Source organism: Phyllopteryx taeniolatus, chromosome 21 (genome assembly GCF_024500385.1).
Source record: "Phyllopteryx taeniolatus isolate TA_2022b chromosome 21, UOR_Ptae_1.2, whole genome shotgun sequence".
NCBI lineage: Eukaryota > Metazoa > Chordata > Actinopteri > Syngnathiformes > Syngnathidae > Phyllopteryx > Phyllopteryx taeniolatus.
Window position 1 is genome coordinate 8,433,707 of NC_084522.1, and position 21,342 is coordinate 8,455,048.

The 21,342-nt window shown below is 40.4% G+C and overlaps 1 protein-coding gene across 6 annotated transcripts in view; it reads right to left on the reverse strand.

Annotated features, from left to right (window-relative positions):
* csmd3b (CUB and Sushi multiple domains 3b) overlaps positions 1–21,342 on the reverse strand; it is a 386,559-nt gene that overhangs the window by 84,811 nt on the left and 280,406 nt on the right. For all 6 annotated transcript variants that reach the window (XM_061760284.1, XM_061760282.1, XM_061760283.1 and 3 more), the window contains 8 exons: positions 15,168–15,350; positions 14,666–14,992; positions 13,591–13,785; positions 11,551–11,689; positions 9,918–10,105; positions 8,608–8,796; positions 3,342–3,458; positions 3,048–3,263 (listed from right to left, as the gene is read on the reverse strand). In XM_061760284.1, coding sequence (XP_061616268.1) covers positions 3,048–3,263; positions 3,342–3,458; positions 8,608–8,796; positions 9,918–10,105; positions 11,551–11,689; positions 13,591–13,785; positions 14,666–14,992; positions 15,168–15,350 — 1,554 coding nt within the window. The remainder of the gene's footprint in view (positions 1–3,047; positions 3,264–3,341; positions 3,459–8,607; positions 8,797–9,917; positions 10,106–11,550; positions 11,690–13,590; positions 13,786–14,665; positions 14,993–15,167; positions 15,351–21,342) is intronic.

Genomic DNA, 21,342 nt, shown 5'->3' on the forward strand with positions numbered 1-21,342 from the left:
CCAGAGTCTAGACTGAGATTGAAGCAATCAGTCCATTAACCGTTCTTAAATATAACAGGGTTAATTATAATGTCCTGGCAACCGGTTAAACACAGGTAAATACAGTAACTGTTTTTTTGTGTTATCATACACTGATTCAATCAAAATGGCATTATCAATCCACATAATTCATGTGTGTAATACACCAATATGCTGTGAGAAGTCACTGTGGATCCAATTATACTGCATTTGGATCACGCTTCTGCAGTTGGCTGGTTACCAGTCCAAGGTGTACCCCACCTCTCTTCTAAAGTTAGCTGTGATAGGCTACAGTTTAGCCGTGACCCTAATGAGGACAAATAATGTAGAAAATGGATGGATCCTGCTTCTCTTCCCAAGCTAGGGTTTAGGGTTGCACTGTGGCCTTGTCCACCCGCTAGGTTTTTGTCCTTAAAACAGAGATTGGGGGGGGGGGGGGGGTAAAATCCAACAGTTTAAAAAATTATATTTTTCACAAGGTTGTTGTGGTGTAAACGTACCCTGGTTATCTATTAAAATTACATATGCAATGTATCACATTGTGTTGTGAGAAGTCACCATGGGCCTGACAACACTGCAATGGATGCCGCTTCTGTCGTCAAGCTTGTTTTTTTTCTTCGTGTTTTTGCCTTTCAGCTACCTGGCACGTTTTTTTGTCTTTAAAAACTGAGATTGTGGGGTTAAGTCTGTAGTGTGAGGCCATTACCCATATCAGCACACAAGGGATGGTCTCCATGACAACCCTGCAGGACATTCCAGTCACTGTTCTACAGTATGTTGCCTCATAAAAAGCCCATTAACAATTCTTCAAGTTTATGATGTTACATTTGAAATTGATTGTTGTCATGTAAATGTACACAGAGGTGAATTTGGGCCTGATTATACTGCACTGGATCCCACTTCTGTAACCAATCTAGGTTTTAGCTTTGCTTTCTCCACAGGCTTGGTTTTTGTCCCTAACCCAAAATGCTTCAAATATGTGTAGGCCGGTAATAAAACAAGTTTTTTTTGGCTTGAAATGTGCAACATCATCTCATGTATTAATGATAGGACGTGTAATGACTTCATTTAGCTTCTATAGGCTGCTGATTGGCCAAAATGTGCTAGAGAGTTGACAAATATATTTTCACATAGATGTATATCTTTTTTTTACCCTGGACTCATAGGGACTCCAAAATCTGAGTGATCGGTTCCTAATACTACATCTGGCCATGTGTATTGCCAGACATTTCAATCAGCCATTCTTGTTTATTTTTAGTCCTTTCTATGTACTCGCGCCATTATTATTTTTTTTTTTCAACCGTGAGCCAAAGTTTGAACACGTTTGTGGTTGCCATCTCACATCCAAGTCTCTCATGCGATACTATTTGCTAGAAGGCACTCTGAGTCAGACACTATTTTTCAGAAATTATGCTAAACCTCCAAAGCGGACTTGCAACAGCAGGATATGTGGTGGTGTATTTTTAGCTGTCACTCGCTGTGTACTATTTAAAAAAATGTTATCGACTGTTATGACTGCCATGGGCCCTTCAGTTGTATCATGCTAACTCAATAATGCATTTTTGTTGGAAATGACACGCCTTATAAAGTATGATCTTTAAATTCATATTGAATCGCAGTTATTTGCTGTGAAAGAAACTTACGAGTCGATCTCAGCATCAGTTATTTGATACGTAGAAGCCTTCTGTGGGTGACCACAACCATTCAACCTGGTACTTAATGATTCTTTTGAGGCTCCAAACTTTGTGCTATTCAAGCTGCTTTTCTTTGGCTCCCTGTTTGGATTTTATTGGTTGCTTTTCTTCTTCTTTTTTTAAATACTTTTTACGTAGTGAAAGGCTCTATATCACAGGTGTCAAACTCAAGGCCCGGGGGCCAGATCCGGCCGCCACATCATTTTATGTGGCCCTCGAAAGCAAATCATGTGTGTCAACTTCCAGGATTCTTGCTATAATCTGTTCCAAATTTTTGTATATTCATATGTAATAAATAGTAATGAACTTTTGTAAGCATGTTTTGCCTGTAAACCACTTTTACAGTTACTTGAACAATAGTTGAACAAACCATTATCCTTGACTTCTGATTTAAAAACTAGTTATCCATCAATTTGTTGTTATGTGTAATAATATGATGAGGCAATTAAACATTGATATGGTTTTACAATCATAATGGCCCTCTGAGAAAAAACATATCTACAATGTGGCCCGCGACAAAAATGAGTTTGACACCCCTGCTCTATATAAATAAAGGCAGGTACTTTGTTGCAACCAGAGGTGACAGTGTCATTTAACACAGAACTCTACACCAATGATTTCCAACGTTTGTGCCGTAAGAGATTATCTTTGCAATACAATGAAACTGTGTATCCACCTATTGCCGTTCATAATACAGAATAATCGCTCTTTGTTTAACTAAAAAGGCCCAGATTTCATTTCATGAACATTTCCAAAGATGTCCATTTCTATGCCTTTCTGTGACTCTTCCAGTGTCTCTGTAGCTCTGTTGCAACTTGGTTATGACACTCTGTATCACTCTAAGCTACCTCTGAGAAAATGTTGTTTGAAACCTTGCAATGGCGAGGTACTGTTGATCAATTGTTCGGTGTAGTCTTGGTCCCATAATTTTCAAATGTGAACAGCGTGATGGAGAGAACTGTTTAAATACCAATTCTAATTGAACCAGGAAATTTTATTGGTCCATTACAGTTCAAGTTCAGCTCCTTGTTAGAGAACAACAACAAAAGTACTTAAACATTGAACAGTTGGACATGTACTTTTAAAAGTTTAGAAAAGGTCACATTAAGCTCACCTCTGAAGGTTACAGTGCATTTTAGATCCATCATGAAATTTCACCTGAAAGCCCATTATCCCCAACTTTTTGTGAGTAGTGTATGTGCATTGGCTCATTAATGGTTGGGAAACACTGCACTACACCATGAATGGCTTGGCATGCTTTGGAATTGTGTTTACCGAGAGATGGCTATGACCCAATGCAAACGTGCTAATACAGTATCCATTGAGATCCGTTACCCGTGAACGTTATGTTGAAGCCTTCGTAGGAAATAGAGAAGTCAGAGATGAATCGTAATTGGGCTTTGAAGTTGCCATAGAGGCCGGCATTGATGTTGCCAGGCAACTCGTTGCCGGTCAGGCGAGCCAGGGGTTGCAGGAAACTCCCATTCTCTGTGACCAGCAGATAGTCGTGCTGGTCCTCCAGGTGGAACGAGTTGAACTGAAACTGGACGCCTGTCGGACACACCGAAACATAAATGTTAGCTTTTGTGTTGTTTGTGGCTGTACGCAAAACACTAGACTGACTCCTGCCTTTGCCGTGGCTGACTTCCACAGTCCAGGTGCAGTTGAGCGATGATGGGTAGCTGTCGGGATAGCCGGGACTTAGGATGGTGCCCCAGGGGCCTCGGACGTCTCCGCCACACAGAGCTGCACAGATGTGAGATACAGTATAATGTATGCATTAGATGTGGCATATTTATTGTGAAAACAGCTAGTATACACACACACATTCCATTGGTGGAGTGAGTTCATTTAATCAACTGCAAATGGGGTGAAGGGTCTACTAGGGGCAAACTTTATTTTAATTACTAACACAAGAGAACATATTGCAACTTTACTGGAGCTGCGGCACATAGACATAAATAGAATGTTTAGTACGGGTGTCATGCCTGGAAATATACTGAACATTTATTAGCAGTATGGCACACAGAAACACTGATATTTACTACAGGTGAAGCAATGTATTTCAAGTTTACTTGGGGTGCAGCGCAGAGAAACTTTGAAAGATTACTAGGAGTGAGACAAATATCTGTAGAAATACAGTATATTACAAAAAGTTCACAACGGGCACGACACAGAAATATATCAAATGTTTACACGAGATGACAGTCTCTCTCTTTTCATATAGTTGTGTATAAAAAGTAGTTATTAAACTCCAAAACTAAAGGCTATAGGCTTTTCCTACTGTCCCTTAGCTCAATGAACAGGCGAGATGTTTTCAGAAGGGCGCTTCACTTTATTTGCCAATTAGTATCATCAGATACCGTCTGCAGTCATCTAACACTCTGAAAACTAAGTACAAATGGATACAAGATCAGGACAAAATAAGACGACGCATACAACTGTCTTTTTATCAGCACCAAAAAAATAACCTCATTCCACTCACTAAATGAGCTAATCTAAGATTCAGGGAAACCTCAGTGTCTTCTTTCTGTTGCTTTGGTCTGTCCTGGACATTGTCTAGACATTTAGAGATTTATCTGCTGCATCCTGCACCCTAGTGTATCTTTCCAAACAAACTAATTTCTTCCTGGGACTTTACCCCACTCTATTTATTGTTTTTTTTACATCATCATCTGCGGAGATTGAAAAAAGAAACAAGCACTTTTTGATAAAGTAAGGAGTTGAAAGTAGAGGTACTGTATGTGTTTTCAAATGTAGGGAGTAAAAGTAAAAAGTTAAATAAAGAAAATCAAATATAAATAAAATATAGATTAAATAAGACCAACAAATAAATACTCAAGTACAGATACTCGGGAAACCAGTACATTAACAATGTATTTGATTTGATTGTAAATTTCAAGGCAAAGTGATCTTATTTATTGATTTTACAAGGGGCGGCACGGTGAACGACTGGTTAGAGCGTCTGCCTCACAGTTCTGAGGTGCGGGGTTCAATCCCCGGCCCCGCATGTGTGGAGTTTGCATGTTCTCCCCGTGCCTGCGTGGGTTTTCTCCGGGCACTCCGGTTTCCTCCCACATCCCCAAAACATGGATGCTAGGTTAATTGACAACTCTAAATTGCACCTAGGTGTGAATGTGAGTGCGAATGGTTGGTGGTTTGTAACTGGCAACCAGTTCAGGGTGTACCCCGCCTCCCGCCCGATGATAGCTGGGATAGGCTCCAGCACGCCCGCGACCCTAGTGAGGAGAAGCGGCTCAGAAAATGGATGGATGGATGGATTTTACAAGGCAGAATAACTCCGCGATGACACCGACGGCGTTCAGCCACACACATTGTTAGGCACTTCCTAGTTGAAATAGGGGTCCTTCTGAAAAAGATGCGTTGCTAACATTATGCATACCAATGCGGCATATGGGCCGGGGCTCCAATGCAGCTCGCTCCAGTTGCTCCGTCTTACAGTCGGACAAGTCGACTAGTCATTGCCGTCGCAAAAAAGCCCTCGCAGAAATACCATTAGCCTAAAAACTGCAATGCCGGCAGAGAAGTTTGGCCCCCATCACCACTGTGCCATAAGTTTGCAAAGTAGCAGTTGGAAGAAGGACCTTGTGGAGGGTTACAGACTATCACGGAACTCCCAAAGAGAGAGGCACAAAGAATCGGACTAGGATATTGAAAACATGCTCAGACTGCAACAAAGCCCCAGCTTGTTCCGACTCGACCCTGCAATACTTTTTTTTAACACAATCAGCAAACCATCAACTGCTTAAAAAAAACAACTTTGAGCAAGTTGTGACAATGAGTCCACGTAGCACAAAAAGGCACAGACCCAACACTTGTGCTCCAATGCTAGCTTGCACGCCTGGAATGCACCGTGACATTACTTATTTATACTTTGCTGCCAGGAAGCTCTGAATATTGAATGCTGAGCTGGGTGAGAAATTTGGATTCTGATTATCTTCTGTTTTTTTTCTGTTTGTTTTTTCTTTTTCCCGTCGCTTCGGCTTCAATATATGCTGTCAGCTCCAATGTCTGTTCTCGCCTTCTTTTCTTGGGCGACCCTCAACGTCGAATTAGCGTCACATGGAGAAAAAGAGTCTTATTGCATCAATCAGCTCACATTGACGTGCGAGAGAGCTGGAAAGACATGTTCTTTAAACAAAGCATCAGGAATTTCCAGTCAGTCAGTTTTGCCTGGTTTTCAGTCATTACAATAGAAACAAAAACATGACTGGTTTCTAATAATTAGTAAAGTTTTCCATAATTTAAAAATGTATACAAAAGCAGACATTTGCCCTATTTTCTAGTATTTAGTGAATATTTATATTAAAAACTTGCATTCTTCATCTTTAAATTACATATTACTGAGGGCCTGTGGGAACATATTGAAAGCTTACTCGCAGTGCGATATAAATTTTTTTTAAAATTTTTTTATAAAAGTTAACTTTTACTAAACAACGAAACATATGGAAAGGTCAGAATTTTCTATGGGTACAGAACATTTGTTTGTTAGTGGTGTGTTGTGCATATACATATGTTGAACGTCAACTAGGGTGCGACACAGAAACACTGAAAATGTGTTAGGGGTATGTACTGTATCATTGAAAACACACAGATGACGACTTAGAAAGATTACTTAGGGTATGGCGCACAGAAACTTTTAAAAATTACTAGCAGTGCAATGCAGAAAGACTGAAAAAATCCTGTAGTCAGGGTCCAGCGCAAAGATACTGAAAATGTTACTACGTGTGCAGAACATAGCACTATATTTAAATTTTACTAGGGGTGCGGTGCAAAGAAACACAGTATATTGAACGCTTACTAGGGTGCAACACACAGCAGAAACATGAGGCACGTGAGGCACATTGAAACACATTGAACACTTACCATGTGTGCCCAATATATACATGTATTAAAAGTTTACTCGGGGTAAAGCGCACAGAAATATTGAAAGTTTAGTCAGGGTCCGGCGTAAAGAAACGTTGGAAGTGCAGAACAGAGAAACACTGAAAGGCTAATAGGAGTGTAACACAAAAACATATTGAACCATTACTTGGTGTCTGACACATAGAAACACTGAAAGGTTACTTGAGGTGTGACGCATCCAAACAGTGAAAGTTTTGTGGGTGTGTGGTATGAAGAAACATTGAAAGTTGACTGGAGTCCAGGGCAAAGAAACATTGAAGATGCACGAGACGTGTGGAACGTAGCATGATATTGTATTTGAAAATTATTAGTGGTGCAGCTCATATTGGTTTATTGGGTGTGCGGCGTGCAGAAATATTAAAAGTTTACCGATGTGTGTGACAAAGAAACATGATCAAAGTTTACTAGGTGTGCAGCGCATGGAAACATTAAACATTTACAAGGGGGTTTAACATGTAGAAACATATTGAACGTTTACCGGGGGTGTCTCGCATAAAACCGTAATGAAAATGCACTACAGGTGTGTGGCGTGTTGTAAAGATTGGAAAGTGCACTTCAATTGTCTGTGTGTTTTTTTTTTGTCTCAGCTTCCTAGAGGAGGAGAAGAAGAAAAAACAACCTTGCATGTTGATATTTTTACACTCTACAACTTGTGTTCTTGAACTGGAAGCATATTTTTAGTCTCTGAAATTCTGAATGTAAATCACAGAAGTATTGCCTGGGGGCCACATACAGCCTGTTCCATTCTTTAATCCGGGCCACTGAGCATTTACATTATTGAGAATCCTGTAATATTTGAATAATAATAAGAATAATAATTTGAATAAATTAGCCAATTTTTTTTTCACTAAATGTATTTTATATTCATGTATCTCATTAAATAATTGGTAAATTGATTTATTGTAGAATACATATTTATAAAATATCCAATTTTACAAATATAGTGAGCCCTCGCTATTCCAAGCCCTGCCACAAATAACAAAAAAGCACACGTAAATGACACCCACGCAAAAAACTTTTGTAATTGGCTATAGATGCCAACAGATGGTGGCAAAGTACTTTTTCTGTAAGACAAGGCTATGGCCTGCCTAAATGAAACTCCTCCTCTTACGTCAACATAGTTCCTTGACACCAAGATGCCACAAGATGGTGGCAAAGCACATTTTCCTATTAGATAAGGCTTTGGGGCTTACTAAATGAAGCTCCTCTGACTTCAAGACACTAAGACACCACAAGATGATCCCAAAGCAACATTTTTTAAATTACACACGGCTTTGGCCTGCACACAAAAACAGTGAATAGGGGAGTTTTTAAGTGAAAAAAAAAAACAACAACAATTGAGAATAGGTAACCTAAAAAAAAAATCCTTGAATAGGTGAATGTGCAAATGCTGACCCAAATTATACGGAAAATAAATGAATGAATGAAATATGCGGGCTTCAGTATACATTTAGTATTTTTGGATTTATGTACTAAAAATTGATTGATTGATTCATTGTTAAAAAAAAAATAATTATATATATATATATATATATATGTATATATATTTCCAAAACACTTTTGCATTAATTTTTTAAATTTAGGAATGTATTTAATGTAAATAATATTGTAACTATACATTTAACATTTTTGTATATCCTATTAGATAAAATAGTTCAATATAATTACATTTATTACAAGTCATAAAATGTAAACATTTGAATGGATTATGTTATCTATATAGTATACCTGTTCATATAATACACACACATTTTACCATGTTTTTATTTATTTTATTGACTTCATTTACAAATGACCTGGCTCATCTCTTCTTTTTAGAAAGCAAATGTGCACCTGGTGCTCAAAAGTTTGTATATACAGTAAATAAGACCCAGCAAAGGTGATAAACTGTCTACCACTTGCCATTCACAAAGCACTTTGGCAGAGGATTTACAACCGCTGCGAAAAAGAAAAGCCGTGCGTTACTTACCATCGCAAGTGGGTAAAGCGTGGCTCCACCAGTGGTTCTTCTCACACACCAGGGGCTCCTCGTGGCTCAGCCTGTAGCCCGAATCGCAGCCGAACGACACCGTAGAACCGATGGAGAAGTCGTTTCCATAGCGGATCCCGTTAACAGGGATGCCGGGGTCCAGGCATGAGTAGCTGTCCACTGTGACGCCTGGAACACAAAATAATTCCGGTGAACGCTAAGAGAAGGTGTCAAGGAATCGAAAAGGACGTCTGGTGGGCTACCGTTGTGATCACAAACACTCACTCTGAAGTCAGTTAAGGGCTTGTACTTCACTGTTGTTATTTTAGGTCAATGCACAGTGTTCCTCCGCTATAATGCAAATTTTACAGTGTGTGATCCCTTTTTATGGGTTTTCACAGTATATAGACATCTCGAACATACAGCTCATTTTGTGTTGTATGCTCTGTTTGTATGTGTTGCTGCTTTGTATGTGGTAAAGTAGCAGCTGTTTGAATGTTTAGAATTACTGTAACATCTATGCTATTTTCCATTAGCCCATCTATTGGGTTTCACATTATATGTTAGCACTGAGCGAGCAGACTTTTGTTAGAAGAATTTATATAGTTTGGTTGAATGAACTGCACTAAGTTTATATTAGTGTCAAGCGTGTTTGAAACTAGTAAAAAAAAAAATAATTTGATCTATATTGCAGACAACAGTGTGTGGTGGGTGTGGAATATCTCCCCACTATTAACGGGGATTCACTGAATTTGTCTACTGCAGAAATCCCCAATATATTGAATAAGTCGGCAGTTTACAGTGTTTTTTTAATGGGTTTTTACAGTAGACTTATTAACCGTTCCTCATGCCCTCGCATGTGGGAAAGGAGAGGGACAGTTGCTGAAACATTTTATTGAAAGCTTGGAGAACAGTAAAACACAACAATGACGAGCACAATCACACGGGAGCTGCTGTCACTCACAGTTCACACCCACTCAGCTGCCGAAGTCACACAACACCCCAACAGGCCCCGACTTTTAAATGTAGATATCAAACAGACAGATACTAAATTACCTACAGTATGTTCGATATTTTATGCTTGCAATTTGTTGTGTCCTCAAATACTGTATCTTTACAATGTTTAACAAGTGTGCTTTAATAAATCTAAATGTGTTTAAAGCCTGTGGGAGGGGTGAAACTATATTAAAAAAAAATATATGGTCTCTCTACTGTACAGTACAGTCTCTGCTGTGGATTTTCACATATTGCAGGTGTGTCTGGAATGTATCCCCAGCTATCAACAGGGTTCACTGTATTTTTGTACTCACTCTCGTATAATAGCTTGAAGCCCGCGTTGGAGCGGCTGTTGTCTGTGGTGAAGAGCAGGTAGAGGAAGTTGGTACTGCTGAACAGGAACTGAGGCACCTGGGTGCCGTTGAAGGAGCCCACCAGCGGAGACAGGAGGTTGGGGCCGTCGTGGATCTCCAGGAAGTCATAACCCAGTTCTGTCTGGAATCTGCGGGGAAAGATTTAGAGTGCTGACTTCAACTTGTGACAAGGGGTTTGTGTATGTTGCATTTTTGATGCAATTATTTGCATTTCATTAAACAGGAGTAGGGCAACACAGTGAAAGTGGTTAACGGTTCCAGGTTTGAATGTCCGCTCTGGCCTTCCCATGCAAAGGTTGCATGTTTCTTCTTGTGCTGGCAGGCGTTTTCTAGTGGCTTCATAGCAATTCCCAAAACATGCATTGAAGACTTGTCTATCAGCGTGAATGTGATTGTGAATGGCTGTTTGTCTATATGTGCCCGGCCCGCTCTCACCCAAAAGTCAGCTGGGATAGGCTCCAGTTACTCATGACACTAATTTGGGAAAGCAATATAGAAAATGGTTGGATAGATAAACAGTTTGATAAAAAAGAGTTTGATTATTGTTTGACAAAGAGCCTTAATCTATGGAGGCGGGATGAACATATGGCTGACTGAATGAGATATGTTCAATTGGATATAGTTCAAAGGGTCATAATGTGGAAAATGTACTTTTGAAATTGTTTCTATACAAATACAATTGGGTCCCTGGAGTGCCTGCCCAGTCATCAAGTGTGAAATTATACAACTAAGTAAATATTTAGTGAGCTGCCCATTTCGGAAAATATGTCCTTAAGTGAGACGAAATTTGGCGTGGCAAAGGGATTTGTTTGTTTGACTACAGTATGTGCTCGCTGCATGTGCCACATACACGGATCTGCACCCAATTTTTAAAGTGCAATTCAGCGGCTTGGTGATGAAGTACTGCCTCAACGAAGGAAAATCCAATCGAAGCTTTTACAGTCTTTGGTGGGTAAAAGAAACCACGCCCGAGCTGTGGCATCAATTGTCATGAAAATGATTTGCTTAGAGTTGTCTGGTTGCGTGATGAAATGACATCATGGTTTTAGGTTTAGCCATTAGTTAATCTGGAACAGGAACTATTAAAAAAAAAAATCATTATTATTTTACTCAATACACAAAAAAGTGGAGATGACTGCTTTTGTGTTAGAACTGTTCAACTGCATACTGAAATAATGATGTCTTCTCAATTTATGCACAAATGTACTTAGCGTCAAAACTGGGCCTGTTTCACTGAACAGTGTTCAGTTGATGTTGATACACAGGTCAATTGGACCTTAGATAGACGAAAAAGAGATACATTATTTGTAGTAAATACTCATTTTTGGACTAGTTAAGTGTAATATGATAATATCCCCCCCGATGAGGTCTCATTGCACACTAATGTGCCCTGGCACAGTGCTTGTGAATAATTGGCTTGAGGGATAAGGTATCATTTGAACGCCATTGGAATTTATCATTGAGATATGCTGGAAAAAAGGTTCTCTATGGACCACAGCAATTTTGTTGATTGAGGATGCGTACTGTATTATCCTAATCAGACTCATTCATAGCAGTGCTTTACACCACTCACCTGTCAAAGGTGACTTTGATGGATCGCCCAGGTTCTGATTCAATCACCCATTCGCAGCTGAGGGAATCCTTGTAGTAACCGGGCCACCCCGGGGACAGAATCACTCCATTGGGGGCCGAATAGTGTCCACCGCAAGGGGCTGGATGAGGAAAGAGGACAATGGCCATGAATTGTGAAGTCATCCTAGCTGCCAGTCCAGTTGGGAGCACTACACGCTCCCTTTGACCCCCACCGACTGTTAGACGCTACAGTGGACAGAAGCTCATTCTGATCCCTCCGGTGCCGGACAGATTTCCACGCAGCCTCTCCTGGATCCGAACATAACTACCCACCCACACAAGTGGCGGCACGGCAGTTGCTTGGTTTTTCGTAACACTAATTCACGCTGGGGGAGCGCATGAGGGATGGACGCAATCTGACTAAAGCCCAAATCCAAATATCCATCTCGGCGTTGCCTGCAGCTTGCCACTTTGCATAAACTACTCATTTTGCAGCCTCATGTAACCAGTGACATGGAAGGCTCCTATTCAAGGACAATAGCTGAAATGAGCAGAAGACATTAATACATCAGTTCAAGTGTTGGCAAATCTAACTGTAAACTGGAATTTGTTCAAAATCTGTTTCCAATCATTTCCTTAGAAATAGTCTGCAAAGGTGTACAGTATGAGCCAGTTTTTCCACAAAACACCTCGAGCCTAGCAAGAAATGCTCGATAATGCTTCAAAAACATTTTTGCTTTCAGATAAATTCGGTTAGGGTTACTAATTCAACTGACCTAAAAAATGCCAATTACTGGAGTGCATATATATATATATATATATATATATATATATATATATATATATCCTCCCCTCAGGTAGGCACTACCGATCAATGCAAACTAAAGCAAGCAGACTTTCCATTCCAACAGCTTCTTCCCTCTTGCCATTAACTTCTTAAACAGTTAACTTACCACTTACAACTCCCCATTGCAACATGCTGCCAATTTTGTCTTGAGTTTGCTGTCAAATCTCTGTCGGGCCAATTATACATTGCTCGTGCACTCACTGTAGTAGTCTGGTCACTCTGCACTCTTTGCATTTCTGTTGTTGACAAATACTGGCCACTCATGCGCCTGAGTAGCGTCTGCAACATTTGCACACTCGACATTGTCCCAGATTATCGCACATTTTTTTTACACTGAAATTAATACCAATTAAATAACCTACCATTAGTCAATTTTGTACTAATTAGAGTGCATTTTGTAAGAAATCCTACTAAATATTCCTTCTTTTGGTATTAGCTTCTTGCAGATTTTAGAGCACACAAAATTGTTGCCATGAAACACTTCAAAAAGCATTCCATTTTGCCCCCAAAACATTGTTTTTACATAAATCCTAAGCAGTTAGGAATAGTAAATCATTAATATAATATATTTTAGAAAAAAATAAAGTACTAAAGCCCTAAAATACTTCACAAACCAGGCTAAAAATGTAAACAATGATTTGAGATAAATTCTATACATTTAAGATTAGAGCAAATTAGGAAATTAAAATGAAAATATAAATATATATTTAACTAATTGGGAGTTTATTTTGTAACAAAGCATATTAAAATTCTTGATACTAAAGAACAGCTGTTTAGTTAACAGTTCCTTGCAACTTTGACATCACTAGCCAGTTTATTAGATCTACAATGACAGGGGAAAGAAAATCCATTATTTTTATTCTTCCATTATAAATTTATTTTATAGTCTTAAAAAATATAATATTATAAAAAGATAAAGACAGAAAATGAGTACACTACTTGGTTGTAACCAGGGTTGATTCAGTCTCAACTAGTTGAGTTACTGGCTAAAGAAAAAAAACATGACATCAGTGAAGTCCTACCTCCTTGCAGGCCTCTGCCATGGCAATGAAACGGGAGATCAGAACACTCATAATGTCCCATCCCTTTACAAATAACATAAATATATATATTGATATTTTTTTTATTGCATTGTCCCCCGTAATCGATCAAGAAAATCTTTCAAGGGCATACAATTGTGAGACAATATTTTACCTTCACATTTGGGGATGGGCCCGCTCCACATGACCTTTCCTCTTTCCAGCTGGCAGGAGATAGTCTCAGTTCCTTGGGTCTTGATAAAGCCATCCTCGCACACCACCGAGATGGAGCTACCCAGCTGGAAGCTGTCTCCGAAGCGGCGGGCGTTGATTGGAATCCCAGGGTCTGGGCACTCGTTGTGGCCGAACGCTTTAGGGGTGAAAAGTTACAAGGCGACACGGATAGAATTGGGATAATTATTGGAGAGACTGTGGTTTCAAATATAATTAGACTTTATAAAATTCCTATTTTGCAGGTATCTTCACATTGATTAAGTGCCATTGTAATCAGTCTGTTCCGCATTCCAGTTCTTTCTTTTCAGGATTTTGCTCAAATGCCTTCTTGCTTGCTTGGGTGGACTCCAGCATAGCAAAGCGGGCTGCTGATAAAATTCATGCGAGCATGCCCGCTTTGGGGCTTACGGTCCACTTCATCATATTACAAGTCAGTCCTGTCCCGACTCTGAAACGGTTCCGAAAAGGGAAAGAAAATGACGAGCGCAGTGGCCTGGAAAATAATCAAATGCTACGCCAGTGTTTATGAGCTAGATGCAGAAGATATGACATAGGGAACTGAAGTATGTTTGGGAAATCACATCAAAGCCACAGTAGGGATAAGATGCTGCTTGAGTTTCTTGAATTTCTGTGCGATGAAAAAAAAAAAAAGTAGTTTTTGAAACATTACGTAGCACTTTCTGTACAAAAATATGGCACAAAGTTTGGAAATGCTTTTCAGTGGACGGTGACAATTAGTAGTATTATTAGTAGTAGTACTACTAGTGCAAGACAAAGAGATGTCCTGGAAAAAAAGGTCTTAAAAGTTGAGAGTTCAACTCCCGACAGCACTGCAGTGAAAACATTCCTGTTTCGCCAAAAGGCAAGTCATTTGACTTTATTTTAGTTTTATTTAGATGGAATGTACCATGATGAGTATTCTTTCAGTTAGTTTATGAAAACATTGCCTGTGATAGGCTATGGCGCATGATGACTTTATGTTCATTTTTAAAAAAGGGAAAAGAACCAACACATACTACTATAGGTGATGTTGAAGCCTCTCCCTGACATGGAGTGGTCGGCTTGGAACTCCAGCCTCAGCGTGTTGGTGTTGGACGTCAGGTGCGACGGGCTCTCGGCGCCCGAGAATCTGCCGACGACGGCGGCGTCGCCCGTCTCGCCGTCCTTTACCGTGAGCGCGTCATAGGGCGCCTCCAGGTCGAAGTCGTTGAACGCCAAGTGGATGCGTGAGCCCGGCTCTGACTGGATGAGCCACACGCAGTTCATGTTGTTGCCGTAGCCTTCCGGGTAGTCAGGCGAGAGGACGGTTCCGGAGGGAGCTGTGAAGTTGGACATGCAGGGGACTTTGGGGAGGGGGAGGTGGTGAAAACGCACAGCAGTTTCCTGTTAAATATTAATCTCCACATCATCACCGGTCATCAACTGCTCCAGGCTGTGGTAAACTCTGTCACCATGGCGACTGGTCAGATTAAATGTTATCAGCATCGCGGCAGGCGGCAAGAGTTGGGGAATACTCACATATGCATATAGGGATGTTCGCCGACCACTGGTTGTTGTCCTGGCAGGAGATGCTTTTCTCGCCGATTAGCTCGAACCCAAACTGGCACTCGAACCGCAGGATGCCACCGTTTAGGAAGCTGTCGCCCTCCCTTATTCCGTAGAGAGGCGTCCCGGGATCCCCGCAGCTCTCCTTATCTATTTCTGGAAAGACACGAAACCATTGGTGAGTTTTTTTGTATTACAAACCTGTTAGTTTTTCATTATTGAAAGGGGACATATTAAAAATTGACTTTTCAATAGCCAGTTTTTAATATGGTCTCTTTTAATATATCACAGATTTTCCCCAAGCTGGAACATAAGACCTGCGATGAACGGGGATCACTAGTTGGATCTCTGGAGTGCCTACCCACCCATCAAGTCTGAAATTAAACAGCCATGTAAATGTCTTTTCATCTGCCTATTTCTAAAAATGTGTCTGAGAGCAAGTTGTTCTGCAATCCTAGGCTAATTTACGCAATAGCTGGCTTCCACACTGGGTTTCCCTGCCAATGACATGGCCAGCTTGGGTGGGTGAAAATCCAGAGCCACTTTCAAGCAACTACAGTCTGAAACACGAGCACCCGAAGCACCCACATGCCCACACGCATGCGACACCACAGCTATCTTATCAAAGCCAAAAGGTAAACAGGGCTGCATTATGTTCTGTTGGATGCACAGATTAGCGTTAGCAACAGCATCAATTTCTGATTCTGTAAGTGGTGGTTACTTTAGTTCTTGGCCAAGTTGTCGATGTGGTGGCATGGTGGGAATTTGTCTTTGATGATATAGCCAGATATGCAACATACACACAGTGTATTCTACAAAGTGCTGCCACCATAAGTGAAAATGCTTTAAGTGTCTTCACGGATGCTTGTTTTTTCTACACTGAAGTTGAAGCCGCTGTAGTCAGGGCTCTACCCAGAGTCTTTCTGGTAACGAAACAAACTTGCGTTTGCCCCAGCAGTATATGAGCCAAGATACATTACACAGGTGTTCACTTACATGAGACAGGCTAATTTCAGCAAGACAATAGGGTCTGTAAAGGTATACTTTAATTCTTGGTCCTCATGGTTTCGAGACAAAAATACCTGGGAACTGTTTTAAACTGTGAACCAAAAATTAATAGTATGTGTCCTTCAAAAATCTTTTGGGACCTCGCTGTGGGAGTCACACACACAAACAAACCACAGGGGGAGAAGAGATGGGCTAAAGTGTTTGTGGATTTTGTTCCTCTCAGGGGGCAAAAAAAAAAAGTCCGCCGCCTCCTCGTTTTCTCTTTTTTTTGTGGGGCACCTCACGTGAGTTAAGACGCGGTGTTGGGAAATAACTTAGAGTGTGACTCGCCGTTAGTAGCCTTTTGCATAGGCAAGCGACCAAGGATGCTTGTTAAAAATGGCGCGTTTGTGTGAGAAACCTTTGGCAGTACGACACTTCTTTTGAGTTATAAAAAGGGAGCCAACAAAATGTAGACATTATCGAGGATTGTGAGCGAAATGGCTGACAAAACAAAATTGCAATGATGTAGCCTCAGGCAACATAGGCCAAAGTGCTAAATCCAATAAAGAAGACAATATAGGGTCCATAAAAACTGACCAGATTTTAGTAATTTCCTTGTTAACTCCCCAACTCATGTATGAGGGCAAATGTATAACGAGAGCTAGGAGCACTAGTCAAATGGTTTGTAGAACATGAAGGTCAACAGAGGGAATAAATTCCACACAAGTAGGGCTGAGGCCAAGACCTGGATCCTCTCAATTGTGAGGCGGCCATGCCAACCACTACTTCACCGCGGTATATTTACACGTCACCTTAAGTTGTGTCGCTCTCCCAGTGTGGAAAGAATTGCTTCTGCGTTTGCCGCATCAGACAAACTACTCCGGGTTTGAATCCATCACTTCCCGCGCAGCATTTTAAAGGAATTAACATTGCGCGTCAAGCGATAAGGTTAGATGAATCCCCGTTTGAATCTGTGTGAAATTCCACCCTGTCGCTATAAGTCTCGAATAAGTCGGTGGATGGCATTTGTTGGAATCTATATGTTCCTCTGTCACTGTGTTCCCACTTTCACTATTATTCACAGGACGGGAGGGGGATGATGCGTTTTTGCTGTATGTACACTTCTGTGTGTGTTTTGTGATGTATTGCATTAATTTCCATCATGACACGTCGTTATGAGAGGCACCAACTCCACCAATCACAGCACCCAACACACAAGTACAGTGAACAAATGACATTTCTATAGTCAACACACACACTCCCATTGTGTAGTGTGTGGAACAAGGCATCTTTGCGATGTGCATGTACAGTATGTAAATTTTTTTCTATCAACGTATGGTGGGATTGCACCAGCTACTCTCCTCTCACCACTCATATAATATTCCATCACGCCGGGCCGCATTGTTCATGGGAACACGACATGCCACGTGAACCGGCATAAAATGGCACTGAAAGATCCAAGAGGGAAGGGTAATAGATTTTGGGAGGATAATGAGATTTTGGCAAAGGGGGGCAGGGGAAAAAATGAAAAAAAAAATGCATAGGCTGCTTTTGTGACCATTGAGAGATTGATTTGGCCATGCCTAAAAGCATCGCGTACCTGCACGTTCTAAGCTTTTACTCCATGCAATGAACCGCCCGTTTTTGCCCATTTCTGTGCTTTTACTCGTTCCACACAAAGGCCAGGATGCATTAAGAGATTAAGTCAAACAATCATAAAACAAATTCACAGGGATGGCAGGGAATACCCACAGACTGTAAAACGGCAGGATTAACCTGCACTGCACCAAAGATGGAAATATTGTGACCTAGGCAGTATTAATAATATAAAACCGAAAACAAACACAAGTTGTGTAAATGGTAAATGCCGGGTTGGCTGGACATAGATCTGACACTCAACACTCACTTTTCCCGCATCTGGTATTTTATATTGGACTCTTTGTGAAAGACGCCACAGCGCACTTTGTGATGTACAGTAAATCCTCAGTTATTGCGGGGATTACGCCCCCCCCCTCAAAAAAAAAAATCATAGAACCAATAAAGCTAACTGACAGAGATGTGCAAGTGAGTAATTGCACTACAATGAAATAAAAAAAAGAAAAGAAAAAAAATCAAACATTCGCAAGGCACTGACTCTTCAATAAGTGAACTGCAATATAGCAAAGGATTACTGTATATTCCATTCTTGTTTCCATCTTTTGAGTTTGTATCAGAGCCATAACAGAGGTTGGACAACAACTGTGCAAAAGGTGAACTGCAAAGTTGACCACCTGATACTCATTTCTCCGGCATCTGGTATCATTTTGATTTCAGTTAAGTATGTGTGAAAGAGCACACAGTTGCATAGATATTCTGCCTTTTCTGGGATCAATGTAGCATATTGGTGGATCCTACAATATGGCTATTTTGTGGGATATAATACTGTAACCTTTGGTAGTATCATATCCTTTTCAGAAGCGGGAAGACCCCTGGAAAGGGGTGTTAAGTTTAACACCTGACAATCATTTCCCTGTTGTGTTGAAAGAAATTAGCTGTACAACATAATCGTCAAATTTGCAGATTACAGTCATTTTTGCAGGTCTACGAGGTCAGGGATCGTTTTGATAATCTAACCTGTACAAGAAACCTTTTACAAAAGCCAGAGGAAAAAAAAACTTCCCTTTCCTGGTGGCTTTATGGCTCTATTTTGCTGTTAAGTGCACAGAATGTATGGTATGGTTTCATCCATAGCTGGTGTGAGTCCCGGAAAGCCCAGCTTAAACTGGATGTTGGGACCGCATGTAATAATTGGGGTCTTTTCTTTGCTCTGGACATGTCGCCAGGCAGAAAATGTGCTTTTACACTCCTACACCGCAGGCTCGCTCTCTGCCCGGCGATCTCCAAATTGGCTTTTTAAAAATTTCATTTCAACATCTTCCACATGTGGACTGTCCTTGAAAGATTCCTGTGATCATTTTCTTCCCTGCACCAATGTTATTGTCTTTATTTGCCCAAAGGATCAGCATGTTCCTCCATTGAATCAAATCATATTTTTGACAATTTTTCACATTTTTAATACATATTTTTTATCTTGCCATCACAAGCGAAATTTGTTAGTATGGCAGCAACAGAATCTAACATTATTAGCAACGTGGTGACAACAAAAGTTAATATTACTGTTAGTATGATGGCAACACAAGCTAAAGTTTTTTTTTTTTTGCATAAGCTAATGTTACCACGATAGCACCACGAGGCAATGTTATGAACATGGTTAAATCACAAGCTACAGTACACAGAATGACAGCAATACAGGCTAATGTTGTTAGCACAACACACAACACAATTTCACGTCAAAATCACAAGCTAATATTAGCATTAGCATGGCGGAAATACACACTACCATTTTTACCAAGGCGGCACCATGAGATAATGTCAGTCTGAGGGAAACATGAGCTAATGTTCTAAACATAAGCCAGAATCGTGTTCAGTAGCAGAAACACTGGTGCTTCCTGGTAGTTTATTACCACAGGACCATAATTCATGAGCGAAAAATCACATCCTGTTGACGCTTTTGTGATGAAGTCAGCGTTTGCCCTTTGCTGGTTACTTCAATAGCACAAACACAAGCCCAACGGGAGCCTTACTGACTGTAAAGCAAGTCAAATTGATAGTGATGCCATGACTGAATATTTTATAAAGTCATAATTCAGTATCTCCTGCGCTCCACAAAGCATCATTTTTAAGATACTCACAATTAGGGTCCTTCGCTACGGCACTTTTGGAGGCCCCTAAAGGACCAAACGCATTCACACGGGTGAGGCTTTTTTGTGCGTGTTCGTGTTTTACGAGTGACAAGTGCGTCTTAATGAGCGCAACAATGCTCATAAAAGATTTGTTGTCCTCCGAATTATACACCAAGTGCCAAATTAAATTAGATCTGGTTGGTCTGTCCCAGACTAAACCTCCTCGTTATTAAAGATGATATTGTGGGCATCGTTGTTATTAGTTTGGACAAGCCAGCGTTGATGTTGAGCGACCACATTCTTCCTTAAAGAGGGGGCTTACGGAATTATATGGTTGTGTCGATAGAGTGCCTGCCTACCCATTAAGTGTGAAATTAAATAAGTCTGTCTGTGACCGAACTGTTTTGAATTTTACTGTATTGTGACATCGCTATTGAGCTAATATGCATAATACAGCTCTCACACAGCGTTTCTCCGCCTATTAATTGGCAGCTAGGCAGGGTCAAGATACAGAGTCACTTTCAAGTGACAGTCGGAGTAGCCCTATATATAAACACTAATGTATCGTGTCGAAACCAAAAGCGAAGTATTGCCACAGTGTTGTTGGGGATCACTGATCTAGGATACCTGCTTCCGATTGGGGCTCATTTGGGTGAATTACCTAGTAGGAGTTTGCCAAAGTACGAGCCTTGACTGTCACTTAAAATGTTCAAAGCAAAATGGCTGACTGCCTGTTCAATTTTGAGCATGGGTCCTTGAGACTTTTGTGTGCATCCTCTCACAATATACATTAGGCCTATATATCCAACAAATATCATGTTAGTTAAAATGGTGTTTGCAGCTATTTTTCTAACTTTCCAGGACCCTTTTTCATGGAATTCACCCCCAAAATGGCTTTCTTCCAGTTCAATTTTGGGCATGGTCCTTTAAGACTTTTCAGTGTGCCCTGTTACAGTTTGATAGACATGTCCACCCAAGTTTGTGTTAACTGAGGAAACTAGTGTCAGGGGCTGATTTTTATTCAACTTTCCAGGCCCCTTATTCTTGGAATTTGCCTCCCAAACGGCTGTTTCAGTTTTAATACAATAGACATCTCCACCAAATTTCTTCTCAATCAGTGAAACTGTTGTCTATTTTTTTTTCTTTCTAACTTTCCAGGGGGCGTTACTGAATGAGTTTAAGGGGAATGGTGTGGGACCCCTAAGATAAATAAATTTTCACCAGGAAACAAGTGCTTGCAAGAATTGATAAATATCAGTACGTCAACATAGTCAAATACTGTATGTAAATATTATGTTTAAAAATAAAGAAAGCCTACCCTTTACAAGGATGGTCACCATATCTTGTTAAAACTCACCTTGACATCTCTGGCACTAATAAAACAAATTACATATTTAAGCCATAAAACAGCAGATGAAGAACACGTCAAATAAAAT